The 27731-nt window shown below is 43.7% G+C and overlaps 1 protein-coding gene and 1 long non-coding RNA gene across 6 annotated transcripts in view; one reads left to right on the forward strand and one right to left on the reverse strand.

Moving 5' to 3' along the window:
* CAPN13 (calpain 13) overlaps positions 1 to 27731 on the reverse strand; it is a 50745-nt gene that overhangs the window by 15873 nt on the left and 7141 nt on the right. For 3 of the 4 annotated variants that reach the window (XR_010428954.1, XM_064648028.1, XM_064648030.1), the window contains exons 3-13: positions 20060 to 20129; positions 19064 to 19182; positions 15163 to 15296; positions 13162 to 13336; positions 12205 to 12276; positions 10381 to 10466; positions 8951 to 9025; positions 7373 to 7539; positions 5728 to 5876; positions 2521 to 2681; positions 884 to 920 (exon numbers count right to left, since the gene is read on the reverse strand). Coding sequence is in view for 3 of the 4 variants with exons in the window: in XM_064648028.1 (XP_064504098.1) it covers positions 884 to 920; positions 2521 to 2681; positions 5728 to 5876; positions 7373 to 7539; positions 8951 to 9025; positions 10381 to 10466; positions 12205 to 12276; positions 13162 to 13336; positions 15163 to 15296; positions 19064 to 19182; positions 20060 to 20129 (1245 nt within the window). In the remaining variant the exon portion in view is untranslated. The remainder of the gene's footprint in view (positions 1 to 883; positions 921 to 2520; positions 2682 to 5727; positions 5877 to 7372; positions 7540 to 8950; positions 9026 to 10380; positions 10467 to 12204; positions 12277 to 13161; positions 13337 to 15162; positions 15297 to 19063; positions 19183 to 20059; positions 20130 to 27731) is intronic. The other variant, XM_064648029.1, reaches the window with a different exon arrangement.
* LOC135410984 (uncharacterized) overlaps positions 1 to 27731 on the forward strand; it is a 51336-nt gene that overhangs the window by 10309 nt on the left and 13296 nt on the right. The gene's annotated exons all lie outside the window — the stretch shown is intronic.

The raw sequence follows: 27731 nt of genomic DNA on the forward strand, positions 1-27731 counted from the left end.
AACTGACAGCTTGTCAGTGGAACGAGATAACAAGCCACCATTTACACTATTCCTCTAATGGGTTTTAATTTCATGCTGGAAAATGAGTCACAAGCAAAAGACTGTTTTCTGTTCTCCTGAAGCAGCTTCACACCTGTGGCTTCGAAGACCTGCACTGTGTTTGCACTGGTTTGCAGCAGGGTTTTGCTGGTGAGAGAGTAGCAGAGGACCAGCTCTGGCAACGTGTGCACAGTTCAGAGCAAGGAAGTCAAGCAACAGATCGTAGCTGGGCTAGACAGGCTGAAATGTGGGTTGAACTAGAGATGCAGCCAGTTTTGAAGTGTAACTTGCCCTACGTCTGTGAAGATATCCTGAAGAAAATCAGAAGAAATCTGCTTTGGGCTTTACCTCTATGGATTTCTGTGCTTTATAGGGTACAAGCAACTAAATTAAGCCATTCCCATGAGGAAGGCATGTATAATGCCACTCTCAGGAATTAGTCAAAGTTTCCCCCTCTCTACTCTGTAGATATACATTTTACAGACATTGTGAGAATTTAGTATCTTTCAACTGCTCTCTCCTCTGCTATATTTAGTTGGTCAAAGTGTTAAAGATGGTGAGGTGAAAAAGACAGACAGAGAAAGGGACAGTATAAGATTTGTTTCCTTAAAAATCAGGCTCTGAATAAGACATGAAGAGGAAGGGCTTTGTTGTCACTTCCATCTCTCCAGAGAGGTACCCTGCTCTCCCAGCAAGGTCGCAGGATGCCAGAGTCGAACTCTGGAACAGGTAATGGCTGGTAAAGGTAGAAAAGAGCAGATGAAGAGGAGGCAGTAGAGGTGACTACTGAACAGTCAGGTCTCTGGGAACCACCACCAGTATCTGCATCTTCTCAGACTCTTACCATCGGCAACACTGGGTTGGTCAGGGAGTTTGAGTTCCTAGAAAAGAGTTACAAGAGTCAAACTGGGAGAAAACAGGCCTTTTCAGAGCACTGATTTGCAGACCTGGCAGAAGGCAGGCACCAAGAGTAGGCCTTGCCCAGCCCACGGCCCCACAAGATGCTCAGCACCCACACCGCCCAGCCTGTCCCAGTTCAGTCAAGCCTGTTGCACCAGTCCTGGGTCTCTCTGTGCAAACAGTCACAAACAGATCCAAGTCTCCAGCTGCTCTGGGGCTACTGCCGTCCCCAAGCTAGCTCTGTTGGCATGAGCAGCAGACAAAGGGTAACTTGTTTTACTCCAAGCATGCCAGGACTAAATTTACCACACAGAAGACAGGGCTGCTCTGCCTTGAGCCACATAAATTTTTCACCTGCTTTCTCTTTGCCTAGCTTAACAGTCAGGAATAAAATTAGCATCTGGGCTATTAAAAGGCAACACCTTCTAAATGTCTGCAGACTGCCTGAAATTGAGCCAGGGTCACCCTTCCTTCTGAGACACACTTAGTAGCAACATTCAATACATGAATTTTGCTTTGGTAGAGAAATTAGACAAGCCAGATTCTATTTTTATAACATCAGTGCTATTATATAGGTGAGTGCTGCAGATACCCATGGGAAGGGCATCTCCATGCTTGGCCTAGCTCAGAAAGTTCTATGAGAGTCAGAGACTCTCTTGAAAAGTGCTTCTTTCAGGGCTGAGCCATCTCGTGCATGACTCATCGTGCTGAAGGCAGTCCAGCCCACAGCACAGACTTCTTATGCTTGTTTTCCATAACTAAGGAGTTGCCTTAGTTGGTTCTGGGCTATTTTTGTCAGGGGCCAAAGCCTAGAAAGCAATGTCATTATTAAAATACAGGCCAATGAGGCAAGAGCTGAAATCATTTCCACTATAAAACTTGCTGAAGGGAAGCCACTGCACATCTGATGCTTGGAGGTCAATTGGTAAAGGCTGAATACTGGGGTTTGCTTATGTAAAGTAAATCACACCCAGATATTCATGTGATAATGTGAATATGTGCATGTGGTAATAGCTGCCTTTGCATGAACTAAGATAGCATTTTTCCAACAAATTTATCTTCAAGGCCCGTCTCATACCTACAGGGAGCCCTGCCAGCCTGTCTATGAGGTGGCTGAATGAAAGAATCAAGGCCTTTCACTGCTCTTTGCTTCTCTAGGTCCCACTCTGTGCAGAATGGGACATGATCCATCTGGCATCCAGCCAGCAGAACATAAGAAACTGCATAACAGCTGCCAAGAATTAAGAAAAACAAGATCCCAGTCCTCCTTTCAGTAAAGAGAATTTTCTCCACAATCGGGGTGGAGGACATATCTCACAATTATTGCTCCCTTGTGTACCAAAGCTGAGACCCCTGTGGCTGCAGATGAGCTACTGCCCTGCTCTGCAGTGGCCATCCTTGTGCATCTGACTGTACATTGGATCCCCCTCAGCGCTGTGTGCTTAACACTCTTCTGTGCCTTCCCAACACGCTTCAAGGATACATTAAAAGCAAATTGCCACATTAATTATCTTGACATTAAATAGTTAATTCCTGGCACACTGCAAGTCTGGGGCCTTTAAGGAGTGTAGATTATCTTACTCTTTGTAGTCTTGATTCTTTATGAAAATTCGCAAGAGAAATTCAAATTCTTGATTCTCTGTTGTAGCAGGATAAACGGCATAGGTTCCTGGGCTCAAGATAAAGTAGTTGGTCACATCTCGAATTGGAGAAAAAACTTGTTTCAGAACTTTGGAGTTCTCCTGCAAGAAAAATATAGCTGGCTATTTTCCCTCCATATCAGGAACCAAAGTAAATCAGCAAGCACACTCACAGCAGCCTTGTGTTCCCACAGCTCTCTAAATACTCACTGCATCTAACATGCCTTAACCTCCCCAACGGCCTGAAAAGCCCATCACCTGGATGGACTGTTTTCAAGGACACATCAAAATTGCACAAGCATGAAGGAACTGAAAGAAACAGAAGGCAAAAGGAATGTAAGTGGATTTGAAGAGAACTTCAATTAACACTAAGCAGACTGGAGTTCATGAAGGAATCAAGGATGAATACTCTTACTATAACTTCCCGAGATCTTTTGTGACTCAGAGGGGTCAGAGAGCCCTCTAAGTGTGTCACCCAGATGGCAATGCTTCAAGAATTACAATCCAAACCAGTAAGTGTCACAAGAAAACTGAGCATTCTGAGCATTCTGATCTTTCATCTGTTATTCCAGTATTTTTGCTGAGATGAAACAAATATAATGCAACAGCTATTACTATGATGACATGTAAAGATAGCATAATAAAAAACCCTTCCTAAACATATTCCCCAAAATATATCAGCGTGTATAAATTCCATTTAGAATGGTTATACAGCGTGGCAGAGTTATTTATGAGCCATGCCTTTGGGAGACAATAACATAAAACTGCTATTTTGAAAGGAAAAAAAAAAAGGATGACTACTGTTACAGACGGCTGGGAGGTACACAGACTGCCAAGTATTATGGGTCAGATCTTGAGCAGATAGAAATGGGCAGTGCTGCAAAGAAATAAATGGTGTAATCCTTTTTTTTTTTCACTTTTGAGTCTCATTCCACATTCCTTCTGGTAAAAAGCAGAAGCAGATTAATATCTCAATGGAACCAAAACTAGTGTGAGATAAGAATCAGCCTCTATACATTTCTCAGCTCCATCACACAACATTAAACTTCCCTCACAGATATGTATTAGTGTTCCACGTCTATATTTAATCAAAGGCTTCCTAAAGCTATCAGATATGTCCATGCTGGTTTGCATCCTTGCCTGCACTGCATTCCCCTCTCATCCTGCTAAGTGATAATACTCTTTTTACTTCACAGTAACCATTTAATGCATCTCAAAAGGTACCGAACAATGAACAATGCTGCTAATGAATAATGGCAGTGAAAGCAGGTCAGGGAGGAAGAATGAAGCCACATGAATCTTGCCAATTGCACTCTCTTTGTGCAAAGAAAACCCCTTGTAAACTTTTACTCAAAGATGCCACCTCTGATTGCTCTCAGTCACTGAGGAAATAAAGCAAGGGAGTGGCACTTACACCCACCCAGTTTTAGCTCCTGGACTTGGCTTTTGCTGCTACCAGGGCAGGACACTGGGCTGGCTGTGAGGAGATGCAGACCAGCTCTCATGTCAAAATATTTAGTCTGAGTCCACGAGGGAATATTTTCTGTATAATCTCTGTGCAAATTTGTACCAATACCATTATATTACTAAAAGCTGTGGTGTGACAGCAGCATAACTACTGCCTTTCCCTCACTGACCAGGTGCTCCACAGTAATGGTGGTGCCTCTAGTAACAGTCTGTTCTGGCCTTGCCCTTCAGCTCTATGTAGGAAGTCACTTAGGCTCAGAAGCCCAAACTGAGCCTGAGGTGAGCTATGAGCTGACAACCCAGAGAGGCCATGTCATCCAGACTTGACAAACTCATTGAGTTTCATCCATCCAAGGGAACATACCAAGAGACAGAAAACATACCTGAGCATCAACTGGAGGGGAATAAATTTAAATATAAAGCAAGAATAGGGAATATATGCCCCTTAATCTGCTTCCTGATTAAACAACCTCTTTTTGAGGGAGCCAAGACCTATGGCATCACCTTCGAGTGAAGGTCATTTCTGTTAAGCTGGGTAACTAACCAACATGGACATGCACCATGCAAGAGCATATGTGCCTGGTGAGTGTTGGGGATGCTGTAAGGAGTGAATTCCTCACTTACCAGGAGCTACAGCTCTTCCTGAGTGGCACAGCTAGCCCCACGGAGTCCTGCAGGCTTGATATCTGCACAGGGCAGAGGATCTCCTTGCAGAGGGATAGTGAATTCCACTTGCTGGAGGGGTGCCCTTTTTATGACATCTTTTATTTCTCAGACCCCGTTTTTTATAAGCTACAAAGCCATGCCTTTTCTTTATGAGGAGCAGTTAGACTTACAGCATCAGTTATTCAAAGTCTGGGACTAGGGCAAACCTCTCCAACGATGAGGAGAATGTGAAGCTGGGGTCACAGCAATCTCTGCTTCCTTTTATTCTCTGGGTTAAGACCAATCCCCTCCCATCCTCCTCAGAGAACAAAAACACCCTGGAAAAGGCTAGCATTCATCTACATTAGCAATTGTGCTTTCAGTAAGCCTGGTAATGCTCTGACAACAACTGCCCTTGAAAAGGCACCTCCTTGGACAGTAACCAAGAAAGAAAACCAGAGAAACTGTAGGGGAGGTCCCAGATATCTGAGTGGGTTATCTCTGCACTGGACTCAAGCAAAGGCTTCCATGTATTTTGTAAATTACTTTTTTTTACATGTCATTTCAGTGATAGAAAAGAGGGAGATGAGTAAGAGAAACCCACTTGGGAGAACAAAGACCATTTGCTTCTCTACTATACCTGGAATACTGCTCGAGGGCTGTAGTTAGTGCCGGCTGGCATGCACTGTGCCAGGCCAGCAAGGCATGTCACCAGTACTGTTGGTGGGTACAGAGGATACTGCCCTGGCACATCCCATAGCCTGGGGACTCCCTGAGTTTCCTAGGGCTATTTTGGGATGCTACAAAACTAAAAGTTTAACCTTTGTTCCCTAAGACATGAATAAAGGAAGCGAAGCCTGCCTAACTCTACTTTTCCTGTGAAGTTTTACAATAGAAGGCATTCAGAAATTCACACAACATACTGACTGCGCTCTTTTTACAGACCAAAAGGCAATTCAGTCTTTCACTTCCACATACAGGTATAATAAACCACACAGAGAACAACAGTGCCTACATGATATCTGACGGCGCTTACCATGGTGATGAAAAAGCCAATCTTCAGGTTTTTTGCATCCTGCACATGCTCAGCGTGTTTTTGCATGAGTGAAATTACTACATTATAGGTTTTGGGATCATAATCTGGCACTTTGAAAAAATATTGAGGGTTTGTTGAAACTGCACCTGCTGAGAAAGTGTTAATAGATTAATAGTAGGCACAGAGATGTCCCAGTAGTAGCCTATTGTGTAAGATCTTACTTATATGGAAACAGAGCAATAGGTAGTTACTGCTCCCAGATCCTTTCAATACAACAGAGCACTGTAGTCTACACATTAGCTCTAGAAGCTGAGGCAGCTGGAGTTAAACTAATTGCACATTAATCATTCTAGAAATCTCTGGCAAAGTCAAGAAAGTCATGCAGATTTCTCAACACTCCTAACATCTGCTTCACCTACATGGCACACCGTCCTGTGGCAGAAAAGCAGTGACTCTTAATCAGGTGCCTTGACCCAGCGGTTGAGTTAAAGGAATGTGGCTTGGAGATCATAAGCACATAGAAAAGAACAAAATGGTGCAAGGCTATCCTCTCCTTCCTTTATGTTAGTGTTTGTGGTGGACAGACAGAATGTTGAGCAACAGAGGGAAAAGGCTTCTTTTTGGCCAAGGTTTTGGTTAACAGGAAGCATATCTCATAAAAAAGCAGTGAAATGCCAAAACTGGAGGAAAAGGACTGAGATGGCAGCATCTGCTTAAAGCAGTCTAGACCTTAAGCCAGTCTGAACTTCTAAGATACCTGCTTTGGGTGGCCTTGAAAGCTGCAAATTAGCATGACTGTGCTTGGACAGGAACTTTACTAGAGTGCTGGTAGAAAACATAGCTCCAAGGAAACTGCCTCTGCCCACACACTCTCAGTTCGGGCCCTGCAACTCTTCACTCAGTCGCCATGCCCATGGTGTGCAGCAGCACAGGCATTGCTTTGTTATCCCACCTTGAGACATGGTGAGCTGGCTATGAGGAAGAGCCTGAAGCCTGTAAGCCAAAACCCATTTGCTGCTAAGTCAGGGATCAGCATTGCAGAAAAAAAGAAGCCCCTTCACTGATCACATGCTAGCATCTTAGATTAAAAAGACAGAGCCCAAATAGTGATGCAGCTGTAAAATAAATGAGATAAATTAAGATAAAAATGTAAAAAAAAAAAATTACTTCTTATGATTGGAGCTTGCAATGCCAGAAGAGTCCTTGCACAGGCAGTAAAACCAATGGATATTATCTGCTCAAAGACCTTTTTACCTTAAAAAATAGAGCTTTGTAGCATAATTTTTTAATTTCGTATCCATTTAATTTCAGAGTATTTCTTGCTCTGTAAAATCAACCACATATTTGCCAAACTAGACTTTCTGATGAGGTCCCCAGTAACACCTACTGCACCTGGCTGCAAGAAGATATACAAGCTCATTTTGATTTAAAGAGTCCAGGGTTGCTAAATCACAAGTCTCCTGTTTTAACTCAGCAGCCAGTGCTCTTGCTTTGTTTCTGCCTGTTTAGCTGGTAAGTGCTGTAATGGGAAATGGCAGGCATTAACAACTGGCAATCAATATTTCTGCAGTTTGGTGCTCAGAGTGAATGTTTCACCATAGGCATCAGTGGAGAGGACTGGGTGACTGCGGTGACTGTTCATTACCTGAGGAATAGTAGTTCCTTCTTGTGGCAGGGTCTGGACTCCACAGGTTGATGTGCCTTTCCAGAGACCATGTTGTGCAGTGCTGATCTCCAAAGTCCAAAAACGATGGGGTGTTGTTACATATATATACCCATGAAAACTGCTCTTGGAAGTGTTCACAGGACATCCTATAGAGAAGGAGGAAAAGCAGTTTAAGATGGAAAAGCATTGCCAGCAGGTCAAGGGAGGTGATCCTGCCCCTCTACTCAGCCCTGGTGAGGCACTTCTGGAGTGCTGTGTCCAGTTCTGGGCTCCTCAGTACGAGAGAGACATGGAACTCCTGGAGCAGGTCCAGTGGAGGGCAACAAAGATGATTAAGGGAGCAACTCCTTTATGGGGAAAGGCTGAGGGAGCTGGGCCTGTTCAGCCTTGAAAAGAGAGAACTGAAAGGGGACCTCATCAATGCCTACAAGTATCTGAAGCAAAGGTGCCAAGAGGATGGAGCCAGGCTCTGCTCAGTGGCACCAAGCAGTAGGACAAGAGGCAACAGGCAGAAACTGATGCACAGAAAGTTTCTGCTGAATATGAGGGAGAACTTCTTTACTATGCGGGTGACCGAGCACTGGAACAGATCAACCAGAGAGGGTGTAGCATCTCCCTCACTGAAGATGTTCAAGAACTGTCTGGACACAATTCTGTGCCATGTGCTCTGGGACGACCCTGCTGGGCCAGGGAGGTTGGACCAGATGACTCACTGTGGTCCCTTCCAACCTGACCCGTTCTGTGATGACACTAGTTAGGTGTTCACATTCACCATCCATGTCTCTAGAGAGGGATTACTGAGAACATTGCAGGTGACTGTAGCTGCACTGGCTGATACCTTGCAGAAGAGGTCAGCTCTCAATGCCTTTGGGCTGCCCTAGCTGCCCCTAATGCCTCAGGTAAATCACAGGGCATGTTCAGGAGTCCCTAGGTGGAGCCCTGAAATCTCCAGCACATCTCTGCCCCTTGCTTTTTCCCTCCACAGCGTCCTGTCCCACATTCATCTTTTGCTTAAGCCTCAAGTGTCTATTTCAGACCAACTTGCTGTTGCCCTGATTTCCTCAGAGCCTCACAGGGCAAGTGTGCATTTTCTGAATAATAATAGTTTTTCTAAAGGATGGCTCATACATGGCTAAACTGTATCTGAGAGTAATCAGAGGCAGTGAAAAACCACAAACACCTGCAGAGCAGCCAAGCACACAAGCTCTATGACCTGCTTAGCCACCTGTCCCCTTCAAGCATCTGTCAGTCCAAGGTTCAAGCCAGGTACTTTATGGGAAATGGCAGTGTGACAGGTCTCAGGGGGATGGGTTTTTACTTCTGTCACTTTTCATTTTTTTCACCAGCTTGTTACTTAAGATTTGCCAGCTCCACTTTTTCAGGTCTTGTTTCTTCTGAAACCCCAAGTTCAGGACAACCTCCAATTTGCTGTTTGCACACAGTTAACACAGGGTGTCTTGAGCCATCACTAAGAGCAGAGTACTGCCAAAATGACTCTTTTTTTCATAGTGAAGACAAACAGAAAACCTGGTAGACAAAGGATCAATAGGAAAATACCAGAATTCTCCATCATCCTTATCTCTGAGGAGGGCTTCTCTGTATTTAGGCTCAACATAATCCCACTGAGGAGACCTGCAAAAAGGAACAAATCAACAAGAAGATGTGAGGCACAATTTTTCATCTCTCTGGCCAGCCTATGTCTCTAACCAGCCTGTCCAGACATGAGGGATCAGAGAGGGTGAGCAAACAGCACACTGGGAACAGGACTGTGCTTGATACCTTCATAGCCAAGGCCAGCAAACGGAGCTCTGCACCTTTGCTGTGCCTGTCTGAGTTGCCCACCCTGGGATGGGGAATCCTGCCTCTGCCCTCTAAGCCCCATGGTGGAGAGGTTAGTGAGGTACCAAGGCATAGCATTCTGAAGCGCTGATATTTCATTCACATGTTGAGAGCACATTAACCAGTCAAATGTGTTGTTTCCAAGCTGCATGTTTATAATTAAGTGATAATTGTACTTTCTGCAGAGTTTAAGATAACTAAACAGAGCGTGAATCAATAATTTATTGATTTATGCTGCTTACCTGTGAATGCGCTACTGACATGTCAATTACAGCTAGGATTGTATTCACTCTTCCAAAAAATGGGAGGATGCTGCCTGAGCAGATAGATATTATCCCAGCCTTAAACATGTCTGCACAACCCACCACCCCGACCATCCAGATGCATCATGCTAGCCTGACTTTTCTCAGCAGGGAAGTTGTGAGTGATCCTAGCAACAAGGAGAGGTGGGATAACCTAAGAGTGACGCAAGAACATCTCTCCAGTCATGAAAACACTGATGCTATTCCAACAGGAAAACTAACATCTATTTATTTACAAAACACTGTTGCAGTCTTCCTCTATATAATTCCTTTCTTTACAAAAGAGATAGTAGATTATACACACAGCAGCAAAGTGGTCTTTGCATCCCCAAAGCTGCATCCGGGATCCTAAAGGTCAGTTCAAGGCATTCTCTGGATCTTTGCCTTTGCAATAACCAAGGACCCTTTTTATCCCTCTGTGTTCAATACTGCCATACTCCATGGATTTGTCTAACCATCCTCTTCCTAGATTTAGACTCAGGGCAGGGGAAGAAAAAGGAGGAAGTTGGATGCATGATTGCTGCAGGGGAATTCAATGGAAGCAGCCAGTCAGCACCTAGGGACATGGTCAGAGCTAACCCCAGGAATTAACAACCCTTTCATCCAAGACTTATCTGGAATCATGCACTGGGTAAAATGTACATCCAGACAAGAAGGGATACCTGAGCCTAGTGAGGCTACATTAGTTTCCTCTGGATTGGATTTCCGTGGGCAGTTGCTTTGCAGATGGAAATAACACTTATAATTTATTGATCTGTTTTGTTAAAATGTGTTCAAGGCAGAGGTTCTTTACAATAAGCCTATAAAAGATTGATTTTCTATGACATTAAAGCTTTAAGACCATACTCGTCACTCCAGGGCCCCTTCCACTCCCCGTGGCCCCATGGATTCCAAATCCTGATGATATGTTTCCAGCCGTTCTTGTAGCGGATCTGTAAAGAGGAAAAAAAACAAACAAATTCAATCACAGCTTTTCACAATCATGATATTCAGTGAAGAGATGGGTAATAAAATGGATCTTCCTCTATACCTTAGGGACCTGGTTTAACCTCTGATCTCATTTGACTGAAGCTAAAAAGCAGGGCCTTTCACTACATTGCAAAGGAATGATGTGTGAGAGAAAACTGCACCCATTTTGCTTTCCTGAGGATAATGAATAGCTGACACAGAGAGAATCAGCAGCATTCCTGCCACACCACATGAATTCAACAGCCTTGGGAAATTCCAGTGCCTAATTCCGCACATCTGATCCTGTGAGTCAGCAGAGGCAGAGACTTTGAGGAACGAGGTCACCAGACTGCCTGGAGTGAAAGCCAACAGTCAGCACTGAGAGATGACAAACAGAATCTGTGGCTCTATATCTACAGTACTGTGGTTTCCAACAGCTGACGTTTCTGGCGCTTTTCTCCTCTTGCTGCCACTGATTTAAGTCAGAAGCAACTCACTTTTTCCAATAAAGCCAAAATGGTGGAAGTGGAAAAGAGAAACAAACCTTTTGTTTCTGTCTCTCCTTATGCACACAGGCAGTGTTGGAAACAAATGCCATGGCAGACTCTTCCCAGGCAAAGGCCCAGCCTCTAATCATTTCCCCACAGGACAGCCCCTGGATGCCTTGGCACTTCTATAATGTGGGGCAAAGAGTGTTTCTCCTCTCTGCGCATACCATGAGCAGCAGGAGGCTGGAACACTCTGCTTCTTCTCCAATAGATTTGGGGATCTTTCTGCCCCTGACCTGGAGAGAGGCCCATGCCCCAGCTGGGGCCTTCTCTGGAGCCATTTTGTAGCCTCTTGACTACATGTAAGTGTCCTCCAAGAAGCAGCATGCTATGATGATGGTACCAAGCATGCCATGGCATGAGTGGATATGAACCAAAGCCAAGCTCATACAGGAAACCATCAGAGAGAGAGAGAAGGGAGAAAACAGCTAAGGGAAAACAATATCCCTTTCCAAAGTACTTTAGGTGCTGAGACTCAAATGTTTTGTAGCTACCTTGCTTGACAGCACAGCTATTGTTTTGTTTCCTTCTTGGCCTTGCTCACTGTTAACTCTCCCTGTGTGCACTACAGCTTACTGGGGTAAGCCAAGTTCTAACTTCTGGTTGCAAAAAATCCTTCATTTCTTTTGATCCATGCGATAAATTTGTTCTGTTTTCAGATCATCAGTATTAATATCCAGCCAGGCGGAGTTCTGCATGAGTAGAACAGTTTTAAAAGATGCAGAAATGCTGTTCTTGAACCAGCAATTTACTTTTCACACAGTGATTTTTGGCAGCTTGTGACTGAGCTGAACAAATGTAGATTTGCAACATGTGACAAATCCCAAAATTTCATTCAGTGCTTCTATTTCAATTTGAAACAGAAAAGCAAATTTTTTAAGAGTCAGCATGGAATGAAAATCTCCAGAAATGCTTTATTTGCTGATGAAGTGTCCCAAAACAAAACTGAATATAAGTTGCATTTTTCCATTACAAAAAATTATAGATTTGAATACCCTCCCTCTTCTTGTTGTGCCAGAATCCTTCCACCTCCTGGAATTTGAACTATGTGCTTTCAACAATCCCTCCTAAGTGTGACGCTAATTAAAATTCTCTGAATGGAACAGCAGTGCAACTGCCCTGTAGTGGATCATCAGTACAAGACCTCCAGGCAGGAACAAGTCCCTGATCTTACCTTCACAGCTCCTGTGATAGTGTAGGCATGGCCCTGTACAATCCCATTCCTCAGCTCTATGTTCCTGTTTGCCTGCAGAAGGGAGAAAGCACAGCTTTTAGCTTTCTGCCACACTGTGAAGGTACAGCCATAGCTCCAGAACAGCACTAAAAAAACCTGGTTTTGACTACAGCAGTATTTCAGATACTGAGACACTCACTCCAGAGGAACGTGACTGTTGTTCTCAGACATAAGCAAGCCAGTAAATTTAACAAAACTATGGGTCTTCACTTATTTGCAAGTCCTTCAATGGTCCAGAGCTGTGGCAACTGCAGAATGAGCTGCACTGGGTGACTAGCAGTCAGGACTGGGGGTCTGCAGAACTTCTCTGCCACTCAGAGCCCATCATAAGCCACCTGAGCTCAGGTGCTAGTCCTTGGCTTGTTTGCAACAGCCAAGCTTCATGTCCTGGTGAAGCAGGCACTACAGAAGCAGTGCCACACACTTTGCAGTCTTCCCTTACATGCTGTGAGGGAAGCCTTGGAGACATTTTATCAAGATACTCACTGAGCATCACAAAGCCTTTTGCACCTTCCCAGAATTAATACCAGTAACCTGCAAATCACAATGTGATAATAGCATCCTCTCACAGAAGAAAGGTGCATTTTGGCCTTGCTAGAATTGATCACAAACCTGTGAGGCCAAAATCAGTCCTGCTGCAAGAGGATACCCCACTACTGCAGTGGAATTAGCCAGGAGAGAAGCCACAGCTCCCTCTCTGACAGACCAATCCATTTGCATCTGCCAAAATGCCTTTACATTCCTAACCGAATAACCTTATCTACTTTCTGCTGCCAAGATCCCTTCAGGCATCCATAAACTGTAACTATTGCATGGAGTGATTATAGACTTCCTCTACAACTTAAAAGAGCAAACACAGTAAACCAAGAGAGGGATGTTACTGGCCCTGTAACTCACCTGGCCTGGGGTGCTACACCCCATGAGACACCGAGATTTGTCAGCTGCTTTCAGTATCTCCTCCAGATCAGGAGGTGGATCCTTCAATGAAAACTGCACTTGAATTCCACCTGTGAAGTCTACTAAAGCATCAGAAAGGTAGCCTCCATTCAAGTTTTGGTAGGAGCCCCGCAGCCTGGAGAAAAAGAAAAAAAAAGAACAAAAAAAAAAAAAATAAGAAGGAAAACGAAAGGTCCTTACACTGTGTTTTATAAACAATGTACAGTGCTCGCTTCCAAAATAGATATGTGCATCGAGGTGGTCAGCAGGTAGGGATCCTGGGTTTGTAGACATTGTGGCCAGGTAATGAAAGGAAATGTGATCGAAACACATGACCAGACACAACACACACCCTGTGGAGTGAATGAGACAAAGGGGGAGCTTTTCCTAGGTATTCATCCACATCTGAGGCAGCTGTCTAGAGTCATTTACAGACAGTGGAAAATAATAAGGTGCATCTCATGCCAACACAGCCATTTTAGGGAGATGAGCTGCATCTGATCTTGAAGCATTCAGTTTCTGAACAGGAGGCCAAGGGCGACTAGTTCAAATGGATGTTTCAGATCAAATGGAGCTGAACTGTTAGTTTCTACACCGTATTTTTGTCATGACTCTTCACAAAATTGTCCAGTATCCCTTTTGCTAAAGAGAAACAGGAAAAAGAGAGAGGTGAAGGTATTTGCCCACGCTCCCAAGGCAAGACAGAAACAAGTTTTCAGCACTGCTCCCAGTTCACTCTGCTAGAGAGCAATAATAGGATAATAATTTAATACTGCCAACACAGTCCTTGTTGATTTTATCGCATGGTTTTTATTGAGACAGCAAATAAGCTGGAACATGCCGTACTTAGAGCAGGTAGAGCACGCTGTTAAACCCCACCATACACACTGTATTTAATGAATGTAATCAAATGAAGTCTGCGGCTAATTGTATTTTGAAGAGTTGTCCTTGTCCTACACTGATGAAAAGAATTTGTCTTGGGCACTGGGGAATAACTTCTCAAATGGGAATCTCATAAACAGCATTGCTTGCAACTTTAATTTAATAGAGGTTTGGTATGCATTGTAATTAAAATCTTATGCGGCAAATTGATACTAAATCCTGAGTCAACTTTTCCAAGATATCTCAGGGCAAAATGCATCCTATTCCTGAGTCAGTCTGATGCTTCTTTAACATTTGCTTATTCCTGACCAAATCTGCCAAAATTATTATCTGTTTTCTTCAGATCCTCTTTATTTCATTGCAAATGTTACACCAGCTTCAGGTACCAAGTTCCATCCCATCATATTACCCCTAGCACAGGAATTTTTCTTCAGCATATTTAATAATGGGCAATGGGCAAATACTAAGGGACTGCACTCTGATTCCTTCACTCCCCAGAGGACTTTTTAAAATTATTGTCTCTTCATTGAGCATTATTTACCCTGAAGTACTCTGGGGACCTCAGCTAAGAGGTGTGGAGTGAGAGCTGACCAGAGACTCACAAGAGTGCATGTGTTGTGCCTGGGCATGTTCTTCACTCATGCTTCTTCTCACTGCCTGCCCCAAATATCCACATGATCTCTGATTAGTGACTATAAACAGAGATAATCCCTGCTTAGAGTCTGCAGTTTTAAACAGAGAACAATATGGAAAGAAAAACAGAGGCAAAAAAGTTTTTTTAAAGTAAGTAGGAGATCTCAGCCCCTTTTGTGTCACTAGCTATTGCCCTGTTTGTTCTACTTCTCAGGCATGAATGTCCCAGAGTTGAACTTGGTACATTTAGGTCTAACCCAAGATCAACATCTCCAGGTTTTGTTGGTTCTATATTTGCAGGCAGCCATGGATCTTTGCATGAGCACAACACAACATACACAGCTGTCAGCCTGAACTCCTCCCTGTGTGATTTGCATAAGGCAGAGGGTGAAACCACCCACAGAAAGCATTCAGCACTGGGTGGAAGAATAGACCAGATATATTTACTTGGCATATGCTTTTTCCAGCAAAGATGGCCAGAATTCATTTGAAGTTCGAGGGTGCACAAACAGGTATCTTCCATTTATGACTGGCAGTCGGTCATCTATCACTACATCCACCCAGTCTCCATATTGCCAGAACTGGAAATAAATAAAATAATAAAATAAAATAAATAAAATTTAAAAAAAAAAAAAAGGGAGAGAGAAAATAATGAGCCTCTTTTAGGAGCTAATGTTCATGCCAAGCAACAGCCTCCTAAACTAATACAGGAATTAATCTAAAGCGTGACTATGTGCAAGTTCTCTCCTGAACTGCTTCAGGCCAAGAGTCCACATTGTTAAACAAGCTACCAATTGGCTGGATTTCCCAGTGGCAGGGCAAGTCATTTGGGAATATAAATAGTCCTGCAATCAGTGGGAGAAAAGATTCAACATGGGGAATATGCTAATATTCTTGGGAGATAGAAGCATTCAAGATGATAAAGAATGATCATGCAGATGGTTCCATAAGCCTCACTCCTCAGCTGCACTTGGATTTTCCCCTGCAGCACAGCTTTTGGCCAGAGAGCCTCTGTCAAGATCCAGCCTCTAGATTTTCTTTGCTCTGTGTTTCAATTAAGACTCTGACGTGCTGTCAGGGACAGAGACAGTGTAGTGACTAAAGACTGTTTTAAGGTGTTATCCGTCTCCTTGATGGATGAGAAGGACACAGGCGGTCTCTCCAACATGTGGACAGAGCAGGTGTTTCTCCAGCTGATCCAGCTGATGAAACCTTTCAAGGGAGAAGATAGGAAAAGAGATCTGTGGGGATGAACTAAAGGAGCCATTTCCAGAGTCATTAGCAGATTAATGTAGCTTAGCATGATTCGCAATCATAAGAGGCCAAGCTCTTATTTGTGGTAATGCTAAGGACTCCAGTGGAAGTATGCCAGCAATAGATTTAGTCTAGCATGATTTTATTTCAACAGCTTTGGTCAATGAAAAACCCAGAAATGAGCTGTTCTGTTAGAAAAGCACAAGACCAGATCTGCCCAGCAGCAAAGCAGCTTACAGTCTGCTAAGCTGAAAGCAGGTTTGATCCTACTTACATTCTGCCTCACCCAGGCCTCTCACTTCCTACATTAGTGGCAGCAGGAGGTGGCAGGGTTGGGCTTTTGGAACTTGAGCTCCATGAGTGATTTGAGGCTTCTGCTTGATTTTGGCAGGATGGGGTTTAAGGAAAAGCCTTTGACTGGCTGTCCTCTGCCCAAAATAGAGAGAGGTGAAAGGACTGTCCAAAAGGAGGTGTCTTTTCAGTCACCTAACATGCTCTTCTGTCACCAGTCAACATGTGGAAGCAGGTCTGTATGGAGAAAAGGTGTGACATCCAGCCACACCTCCCCACGGTGCTTCATGTGCAAACACAACAGGTAAACAAGGAGAACATACAGAACTGGCTGTGGGGATTACTGCAGTCCAAACCCACTGAGTGACATTTTTCCAAAAGCCAAGTTCTTTGGCGATCTTTCGCAGGCAGCTCAAGCTTGGAGGCCCTCTGAACACAACACTATTTTTCTTCAGCTGGATGAAGAGAGCTGCTTTGTTCTGATTGTCACAGACTTTCAGATCGTGGTCTCATCTGAGCTCACAAGGACAGGAAAAGCTACAGCAGGAATGAGAAACCTCATGGAAAGCTCTAAGATACTCTGGGAGTGCAAGAGAGGTACAGAAGAAGCCATTCTTCTCCATATGCCTTCAAAGAGGGTAAATGCCTTCAATTTTTGGCTTGATTCCAGCCTCATGAAATTTCTTTATACCTTCGGGATTTAAATACTGCAGCTGTGACTATGGTAGTAAACAAAAGCAAGAATCGCTATTTAGGCAGGATGCAAAGAGGGGAAATTCTTCGCTTCCACATTTGTGGTGAGCCTTTTAAATCAGGACTTTATTTTCCTGTGCTTAATAGGAAGAAAAAGAAGCGAACAGTTGTAAGATGACAGCAACACATTTAGGGTTCTGCTGGTCAAAGGGGGGATGCTGTGTGGTCATTTTGCCTCCTTTTTTCTCTTACTTGACAGGGATTTTAGAGAAATCCAGTTCTGGAACTGAGCAAGGAGAAAATCCCATGCTTGTCAACCACTCTCTTTTGTGTGGTGTTAAAAGGCACCTTTTGGATGATTCCTGAAACCGAAGTCTTGACCACTTATGGTCTTTAGGGGTTTCATCAGTTTCTTCCTGAGAGCAGAGACATTAACACTCAGGGCAGATCCCTTTGGTTGTGAGTTGATGCACTGTGCCATAATCCCCTGTAGTCCTTGGAGGATATTTGTTTTTTTCCCAGGCTAAGCTTCTGCTGCTGCTCACTGTCACAAAGAGTGGCACACTCTGCCTCACAGGCATCAGAGCTTCTGTGACAGAGAAAGTGATTCCTATACAAACACGGGACTAACTTAATTCCTGAGGAAATAGTGTCACTGTAATTATTCCCTAGATAACAACATCATCCATCTTAACTAGAGGTGATGAAGTGCTTAACACCTTTGACTCTTGCAGCCTAACAGCCAGTGCTGGGTAGGAATACTGGAGCAGCCCTTTGTATTCCTGAGAGACAACATGGTCCAGATCCAAAAAGGTGAAAAAAAGTTATAAGCTAGAATTTTTATATTAGCATATGATATGCCTTGTTTGGGATTCTTCACTGAACTGAGGACTGGTGGCTTAGCCTGTGGATGGCAGTAAAATATCTTTGATGGAATAATTGAAAGGCATTGCAGAGAAGCATTTCCATTCAGAGTAGCTTTCTCAGGGGTTTATTGCTCAAGGAAAGCCAAAAACAGTTGCATTGATTTGCAGATGAGATGACAGGGAAAATATTTTCAAATACTGTGAGGTATTTATACTGCTTAAGATTTAAGGACTGTGCCTAACTAATCTTTTCAAAGCTCCCATGAAAGACAATCTAGCTTGCATCCTTTTAATTTGTTTTAACCAGACTGGTGTCCCTTCAGCTGGTTTATCTCATACAGTGTAGCTCTGTATGCTGGAAGTGGGCCAAGATAGAAACATCTGGTATTCCGAGGAGCAAAGGAACAGAGCAAAATTTAGACTGTCCACAAAGTAATCCTCCTGGTGCTGCTCCTCAAGAGCTCCAGGAGGTCAAAGAAGTCTCACTGCCGGAGCTCTTTGCTTGCTACTGAATGGCATATAACAAAACAGACTTGTGAAAAAAGTGGGATGATGAATGCCTGAGTATATATTGACTCTCTACATCCAGTTTAGTTTCTGGAGCTTAATGGTACTGCAAGCTCCTCTAATCCCACAAGATATTTGTTTGACTCAGATGCAAGCAGGCAGGGCCTGCACTTTGCTATCCCAGTCAACCTCCTGGGAGATTCAGAGAATTCTGGGAGTTGGTTGAAAGTGAGATTTACTAAAAAGCCTTGTTCCTCTCTCTGAAACAATTCTCTTTTCAAAATATCAAAAGCCTGTTCCTCTGATCTGTCTCTAAGGATCTGTAATTTCAAGCCATTTCAACAAGCTCAAAGGGCAAGGTGAGTGGGGAAACAGAAAATGAGTCCAAATAGATAGTGCAGGTGAGCTGACAGCCATAACAGACTGTTCAAATCAAAGCAGACACCAGAATTCCATCTAAAACATATATGTACACAAATCTATCTGAACAGCTGGCACCTGTACCTCTGGAGTCATAACTTTCAGAAAAGGGCATCAAATTCCCTGAAGTGTAATTTCACCACCTGGAGCACAGGAATTGTTAGGAAACTTGGGATTTTCTGTAAAATTCTGAACTAGGAGTCAGCACTGAAGAACCAAAGCATTCAAGGATGTCGAGATGTGGGACTGCAGTTTGGACTCCTATATAATCCAACCATCCAAGCTCAAGTGGTACCAATAGTGTAGAGAATACATACCCGGAAATGAAAAATCCCAGCATAATCGTCCTGGAATCCTTGGTCCTTTGGTAAAACATCTTCCAAAAATTGTTTTCGTAGTGTCAGGGAGCCCAGGGCAGCCAGCATCCAGCAGTCACCTCAGGGGAGGGAAGAATCCAGTGCACTTAGTCAGTTACTCACTGTTGTGGATCACAGCTAACTCTTTAGAAAGAATGGGCTGCAACATCTGAGACATCTAAGAATCAGTTTTTTAAAAGAAACCAATTTCTTCTGTCTCCTTTTCCTCCTTCAAAGTGCAGAACCACTACCCAGTATTCACCAACAATGTCCACTGGGAACTCTGATGCCACCCAGCCATACTTTTCTGCTCTCATGTCCTCCTATCTTTTGCAGTCAGGTTGAGACTCAAAGTCTAGAATATCTTGTTTAGGAAACCTTCAAACTTCTCAGTGGGGTGAGAAACACCCTTCTATAAGGGAACAGAGATGCTGCCAAAGATAAACATGGTTATGGACCAGGAGTTAAAAATGGAACTGACACAGGCTACAGACACGTACTCTGATACTGGGTAAGTATCAGAGAAGATGATCAGAAATATTGATGGGAAAGAAAACACTGACAGTCAAATGAAGATGTTAGGATGGAAAGAAAATTCAGTCCTACATATGTTGGAGCTGTGCCTATTTAACTACTTACACTTAACTGTGTTTGACCCTTGTACTTGAAGCATCTGCCTGATCTCAGTTGGTCCTCCCTTTTTACGCTTGCCCTTGTATAAATAGAAGGCAGGTGCAGTATATAAGGAATGAGGATTTGAGCTGCTGCATTTGGGAATCCTTTTAAGTAGCTGCAATAAATTGTGTGTGGACTTGTGTGAGTCTGGATTGACCTACACTAATTGTTTACTGTGGCTACCATTGTCCATGTCTTCCCGCCAAGCACTCAGAATAGAGCAAAGCAATCATGGCTTATTGCTTTGTGCCTATCTTTTCCAAAACAAGAATATAACCTTACCTATTTCTCCTTGCATGATATCAAATCTGCTAACTCCATCCATGATCAAATGAGGATTTCTATGAAGCTCCTGGAGGAAATAAAATGCAAATAGCAGTGTGAGTACCCAGCCATTACCAGCAGTGTATTCCTGCCCCTTGAAGACCCTTGCTTGCCTACCTTTTCCATAGCTGAAAACTATTTCTATTGAGCACTGATATTTTGTTGCCTGTCATCAACAAAACTCGAGGAAATACCCAGGCATCTCTTCTTTAGTCTGCTCGGCTATTCCTAGGGATGGGCACTGGTGGGTGGGTGCTCACTGAGTTTTCATTTGGGTTTCTCTAATGCTACCAACACCTTTCAGAGTTGAGGCTCTGAGCCTGGCTGCAAAATCACACAGTTTCCTGGAGGACAGTAGGGCAGAGACACACAGGTCTCCAAGAAAAGGGGAGCAGGGTCTATACCCAGCTCAGCACTGGGTCTGGGAGTGTTTCATACTGTAAGCCTTTTGCGTTTCGATTCAGGTCTAATGCAGGTCAGCCTGGCTGCTTTTCATCACTCTGGTGAGGAAGATATAGAAGGAGAGCTTAATCTCTGTCTGGAAAATCCCACAGGCCTGGCTGACATTTTTGATTCAAGGAAAATTTTCTTTGCATTCCTTGAGAGTCTTGCTTGGGCAGTGAAGGGGGAAACATTTCAGAGCTTGGCTTTGCACACAGAAATGTGAACCATTCTCCCAGCTGCATCTGCTATTGGCCTTTCTGATATCTGGGATATCAGAAAGGAATGCCCTGAGCATCCCCCATGAGTAACCCTTGGTACACTCCAGCTGGGTAAGGCTCTGTTTTGAAAGAGCAATCAGCCTGAAATAGGCAAGTGACCGCACACCTAAGAAAACAAAGAGATAAAAGGAAAAAAAATCTGAGTAGGAAAATAATACAGTAGCTCTTCCTTAAACAGGTCCTGGCATTTTTTCTCCCCAGTTGATTTGCCATGCTGCACGAAAATGAGACCAGCTCACAACGTGACTCATGACTTGCATGGTTGTGTGAGCTCAGCATTAGCAAATGCTGTCAGTTTTCTGAAATGGCTTCACAGTGATCAAACCCCTCTAAGAAGTTTCACTGTCAGGAGAGGATGCAACACAACATCACTGCTCCAGGCTGGCGGACACATCGTGCTCCCATAAGCACTGCTGACGTGGGGAAAAGCAGCCTAAGCAGGCATATTCCTTGACAGATGCTTTCATGCAGCCATCCACACCTATCCCAGGACTTCAGGGATTTGTGATAAGAGATTTACCCACGGCATGGGAGCAGGCCTAAGTGGTCACCAGCAGCAGTGGTTGCTCACTGTACAGCGCACTCAGCCCTTCTCAGAGGGTTTCTGAAAGAGCTTAGAGAGGGCATCATTATGATGGGTGCAACACTTTGGAAATCTAGACCTTCTCAACCCGGAGGAAAGGAAGTCTCCAATTAGCTCCTCTTCCTTCAAAGGCAAGAATACAGCAGTCATAAAACACTGTATCATTTATTATTGCAAATCACAGCTAAACAGAGAGTTACAGCTACACATAATGTGCAAGCCTCATCATTAGCTAGTGCTCCAACTGCATGACAAAGAAAGAAACCACAGATTTAACCATAAGTCTGTCCAGAAGCAGTGCCCTGTTTCACTGAGTAATTACAATGAGGCTTTGTGGCATTTTCACGAAGACTTTTCAGTTTTAGCTGGAGGGGGAAGGAAGAGGCAGCTCAGGGAGGCACGTGGTCTCTTCCCAGAGTATCTATGAGTCCAGCAGTGAAGGCAACCATACGGGCTGCAAGTCAAGCACTCTGCCTGAGCTCATCCCCCTAGGACAAAGCTATCATCACTCGCTTTCCCTGACCCACTGAAGATTTCATTATGTATTCAAAGGAAAAGAGAAGTTCAAGTTCAAACCAGTTCATCCTCTAGAGAATGATCTTGCCACAGAACTACTGTTCATCTAAAGGACAAAATGGAGAATTAATTTGAGAGGTGGAAGGTAAGTGTCCTGTACATGTATTCATCTCCAAATTTCTTTTTATAATTGCTTGAAATATTTAAAGAAGAACAACTCCCCAGAAGGAGGTGGAGGTGAGTTGCATAGATGTAGGCCACATGCAGACATGCAAAGCACACAGTCAAACATTTTTGTGAAAAATTGGAAGCCTGAGGTGGGATTTCATAGGCAGCATAAGCCAGTCAGGGTGCAGGATGATGCTCAATATGGTGGTTGGGCCCTGGCCACTTTCCCACAGATTTCCCCACTGGCCCAGCATGATCCAGCAGACATAAGGCCACTGAGAGTTAAGGGGCAGAAGCTGACTCTTTGCATAACCACCTCCTGGTCAGTTTACCTTAACCCTAAAGTAAAATCCCAGCCCCGCTTCTGTTCTGGCCACATCTTTCCCTTCAGCTCCACTTGTTTTGCTCCCCCTGGCTCCAGCTCTGCCATCCTGACATGCACTGCCATCATGAGTCATGGTGCTCCCTGTTCAACACACACCAATTACGACAAATAAAAAGGCTGCTATTGATTGAAAGCCAAATTGTTCTCAGCTGGACAAATGTTAATTCAGCATCACTGCTGTGTCTGTAATAGTGTTGCTCTGGATTAAGAAGCAAATATGTTACTACAGTTCCCTGGGCTGAAGGCACTGACTTAGCAGTGCACTGAGGAGGGGTCAGGCATATGTGACACCACTGGCATATATCCCAAGACCACAGGAAACCTCCACAGAAATAAGACCGTTGAAGTAATGAGGGAGGGCAGAACAAAGGACAAAGCTGGTGAAGGATCTGGAGCATAAGTCTTATGAGAAGAGGCTGAGGGAGCTGGCATTGTTTAGCTGGGAGAAAAGGAGGCTCAGGGGGGTTCTTTCACTCTCTACAACTACCGGAAAGGAGGTTGTAGCCAGGTGGGAGTTGGTCTCTTCTCCCAGGTAACAAGTGACAGAAGGAAATGGCCTCAAGTTGCGCCAGAACAGGCTTATGTTGGATATTGGGAAAAATTTCTTCTCCGAAAGGTTGCAAAGCACTAGAACAGGCTGCCCGTGATGTGGTGGAGTCACCATCCCTGGAGATGTTTAACAGGCATGCAGATGTGGCACTTGGGGACATGGTTTAGTGTGGCTTACCAGCACTGGGTTAACAGTTGGAATTGATGATCTTAAAAGTCTTTTCCAACCTACACAATTCTGTGATTCTATAAGCTATGCTGGTCACACCAAAGATCTGACTTACAATAACTTGAAGACAGCTTGGAGAGGGAGACGATAACTGAGCAAGCCAAAACTAATAGGAAAAATCAGACTACTCTCAAGGGGTTTGCTCACACTGACAGAACTCAATTCCCTGCTTTACAGAAGAATGGCTCAATCCTTAATTGCCTGATTTCAATACAAATGCCTTGGTTGCTTAAAAACCCTGCTCTGCTCCACTTCCCTATTGCAAGGGAAGAATGAGGTCCTCAGACTCTGTATGGGTGGGGAGCCCACAAATGAAGAAACAAAGTCCTGTTGGAGGATGGACTGATGACCAGAAACCAGCTCAGATTTTAACTGAAACCTGTTTGTTTTGTGTGGCTCAGTGTTAAAAAAACAATAATTGCAAACAGAGGAAGCAAATACAAAGGATGTAAACAAGGGAGGTAGCCTGTGTACCCGGAGCTTTCGAGAGGTGGTTTCCTTAGAGGTCTTGAAACCTCCCACTTGAACCATACAGTACAAGCTGAAGTTTTCAAAGTGCCACAGTGTTACCAACTACCCTCTGGCCATCACAACCATATGTGTGCCAGATGACTCCCTGGCCTGAGAAACAGGGAAGCAGGGGAGTCAGCAGACCATCATAGGAGCACAGCTTTCCCATCAACCCAGGATGTGCAAATTCCCCCTCACAGTCAGCCCCTCTCGAAGATGAATGGAGCCAGAGAATACGATGCAAATAAACCCTTTTCATCTAAAGCCTGTGCAGAAAGACAGATGTAATAAATGATGATGCACTGCAGCTTCCTTGGCCCAAAAATATGAACTTCCAAGTTGAGGTCAGATGCAATCAGCTGAGTAGGCAAGGGCTGAGACAATGGCAGCCTGGAGATGCTGCTCCTGTTCAATTACACTGATTGCACATGCACACTCCAAAATAAGAGGAATTGATTTTGATTTTCATCACGGAGAAATACTGAACAGGATCCAAGGGCCTTGTGGCCCCTGGGAAAGTCTGAAGCCATGAACTCCACCACAAACAGCTGGTGAGCAGCTTTGGCTCATGCCAGGAAATAGTCCCAAGGTGACAGACCTGCAGGCAGTGAAGGACAGCATTATCCCTCACTGCCACACATTTCCACATTTCCTTAACTTTCCTCATTAAAGCAGCTCATGTGACACTCCTCATTTCTTTTTCCTCTTTTTTATTTTTTATTTTTTTTTTTTTTTTTCTTTTTGGAAGGTTTTTCTTCATTTTCTCCCTGTTCTATTAGAGATAAGTTTTTAGGTTAACTTCAAACTGTTGTCTAAATTCTTGCCTGAATAAAATCTGGTTTTTTCTCCCCTCCGGCTACTCACAGACCAAGGCTGATGCAGTAGGAAATCCAGCTCAGCTTATCTGTCTAGAAAGATTCTAACTTCAAAATTACTTTTTTTAGCGGGTCTGGTTTGATTTATTCATCTGCTGGGATTGAAAATCCTTAATGTTGATGCTAATTCCTGGAAATTTCTGGGAAATAAATAAAATGCCAATAAGCAAATAATCACCAAAGGCTATGTAGAACCACAATAGGCACTCTGTTCCTGAAAGAAGGTTACATTTTCTTTGGGAAGGGACAGAGAAAGGGAAGAGAAAATGTGAGCAAGATCTTTTGCAAAATTATTGAATCAAACGATGGATCACTTTTCCCAGCAAACAAGCATTGACTCAAAGGGCACCATTTTCCCCAATGCTTTTTGTATGCTAAGTGCCATAGCACCAGACTCTGCCTTAGGAACAAGGTACATCACTTGCTGGAGTTCACACTAAAGCTGCCTCTTCCTGTGACTTCCACCCAAGGAATTCGTTCTTACCCTTCTCCTCATCTGACACCAGACACACAAGACAAATACTCAAGTAGTCCATGCCCTGGTACTACAAACAGACTGAAGGTGCAGACAAAACCCGTGTTGGCTGTTTCAGACAGTCCTTTCACCATGCATCCCTCCTACAAGTCACATCAGAGGCTCTCAGGGATTTCTCTCATGCTGATCCTCAAACCCCCATTGGCCACATTGCAGCTTTTCCCTCTCTTCTGGCTGCCCACACAACCACAGTCTGTGTTAATCAGAGGATTAGGTCAGCTCTTGCCCAGCATCCCCTCTCTCCTAAGGGAGCTACAGGGTCCCCGAGAGACTCAGGGTAAGCAGTGCAGGAGCAGTAGTCTGTGACCTTGAAGACCCTTCAGAATAATCTCCAGCAACTTCACCCTGTGCCCATTTTAACCTTTTTTTAAAGCATAAGCACTGCAGATCAGAGACTGTCTTTAAAATTTATAATGAGCATCATATTGAGCACAGCGGTGGGCTATCCCTGGTGCAGGGCCAAGGCACTGCTGCATAGATGTCAACCTCTCTCACCTCACACATACCATGCTTGAAATATAACCAATGTCAGTAAAAATAAAGCATTTACCATCACCACAATTCACATTGTCTGGACCATCCTAATTCAGTTTCTTTTTCCATCTGTATAGTATGATCAGAACAGAGTGAAATCTTTAGCCTAAACAGTAATTGGTTAAAAATGCATATTCCACAACAGCAAATCATTTCATGACTTCCTCTGTTCCACTCAATTTCTTCTGTGAAGGAAAAGCAGCAAACAATGAAAAAGAATTGTTCTGAACATTGTAAAATGAGCATCTCAATTTTTTAAATCTGACATAATTCTTCGTGGAGAATTTCCCTTTGATCTTTAGAAAAGCCCAGCTATAGAAATACTTTATCAGTCTAAAATAGAATTTCTCTTTCTCTCAGAATTGTAGGTTAGCCAAAAGACCAGTTGATTGCAGAAGTCCGGCTGTATTTGGTACCTTCAACTCCACCTCTATTAATACTTGAAGTACCATATGCAAAATCTCTTTTAAAAATTTCTCATGTTTCAGTGGACATAGACTGAGGGCCTGGGGATGAAAACGCAGCCTGGAGCAGTCCCCACCTGATGGAAAAGTGCATCTACCTCAGAATTAGGAAAAGCAACATTTTGAATGTTGTCTTGGTGCTCCTGATCCACCCTCTCCCCCTCTTCAGGGACATGCCTACTAAATCAGATCAGTTTACAAGTCAAAATATGTTGTTTCTGACTGTCACTTCTGACTATCACTGTCGGAAACCAAGCTGTTTTCCCTCCCTTTTATACATTACTCCCAGATATGAAGACTCCAAACTCTGAGTGTAATTGGCAATTCTCTTGACAATGTACAAGGTAAAATAGAAGCAGGTATGTTGCTCGATTGCTCAATTGGATCTGGAACAAAGACAGCAGTTATAATTGCTATCTACCACTTAAATAACCAGACATTGCATGACTCAGTAAATGGAGGCTAAGAGATTATTAGGACCAAGATGCCAGTCACAGGTACATTTCCAGACAAATTTTTTTAATGTCAGAGGTAGCTAATGGTGGAGGCTGAGAAAAATATAGACATAGTTTAAATTGGCCATGCTCTGTCAGCAGGATACAACTACACTCATCCTCTGGGAGATGTATTCAGGTAGGAAACAGTCTTGGGAAAATTATAGGTATCTCTTTGCCAAGTATTTTAGGTGGCTTTAATACCTGGGATCCTGTATCCTTACATTTAGCATTGCAGTAACCTAAGAACAGAGTTTATGAACATTTCCACCTGGATGAAATGCCCAACTGAACAACTTCAGATTTGGAGCATTGCTACTCCTGACACGGAAGCTTTTCCTCTTCCTCCCGGGGAACCAACTCCCATAGGCAATTGGACACAGCACTGGCCTTTCAGAATTTAAGAAATGCAAACACAGTTTTATTTACTTCCTGACTCTTCACTCAAAAGATTTGCAGCTCTGTAAATGAAAAGAAACCACTGCTGTTCAGCAACTTCTTCTGCCCCTCATTCATTCTGTCAGGAAATTGAGGCCACAGTTTGATGTCACAGTGACACAGCAGGGGTGTTGTGGTGATGTTTGAGAACTTCTGGTTGGTCTCCCCTGGCAGCTGATGCCATTGCCCTTTATCTTGCATCTTGTCTAGCAGGGCGAAGCCTGGCTTGGTGCAAAATGGCTACAGGTGAAAATTTTGGTCAAACTGAGAAAACAAAAAAATTAAAATGGAGCCTTCTTCAGCACTGACATCCAGTGTTTCTGTTCCACAAGAGCCAGCTGAGTTGGAGGTCTCAGCTTTTGTCCTTCGAGCATATTGTAGAAGAGTACCAGGTGATGCTGCTTTAGCCTTTGTAAAACAACAAAAGGCTCTTCAGTGTTCACATCATGAACCCTGGGCCATGAGTATATGGTTTCATTTTCTGAAGGAGAGCTCTGGCAAAGCCAATGACTTCTGATCCTGACTCTTTTTTTAAAAAAACCCACAAACCTCTGGAAAATTGATGGAAGCAATTGGTCTCAGACAGTTTGGTGTGATAATGCTGGAAAGTGCATAGTGATTGCCGAAA

The sequence above is a fragment of the Pseudopipra pipra genome, chromosome 3 (genome assembly GCF_036250125.1).
Source record: "Pseudopipra pipra isolate bDixPip1 chromosome 3, bDixPip1.hap1, whole genome shotgun sequence".
In the NCBI taxonomy this organism is placed as follows: domain Eukaryota; kingdom Metazoa; phylum Chordata; class Aves; order Passeriformes; family Pipridae; genus Pseudopipra; species Pseudopipra pipra.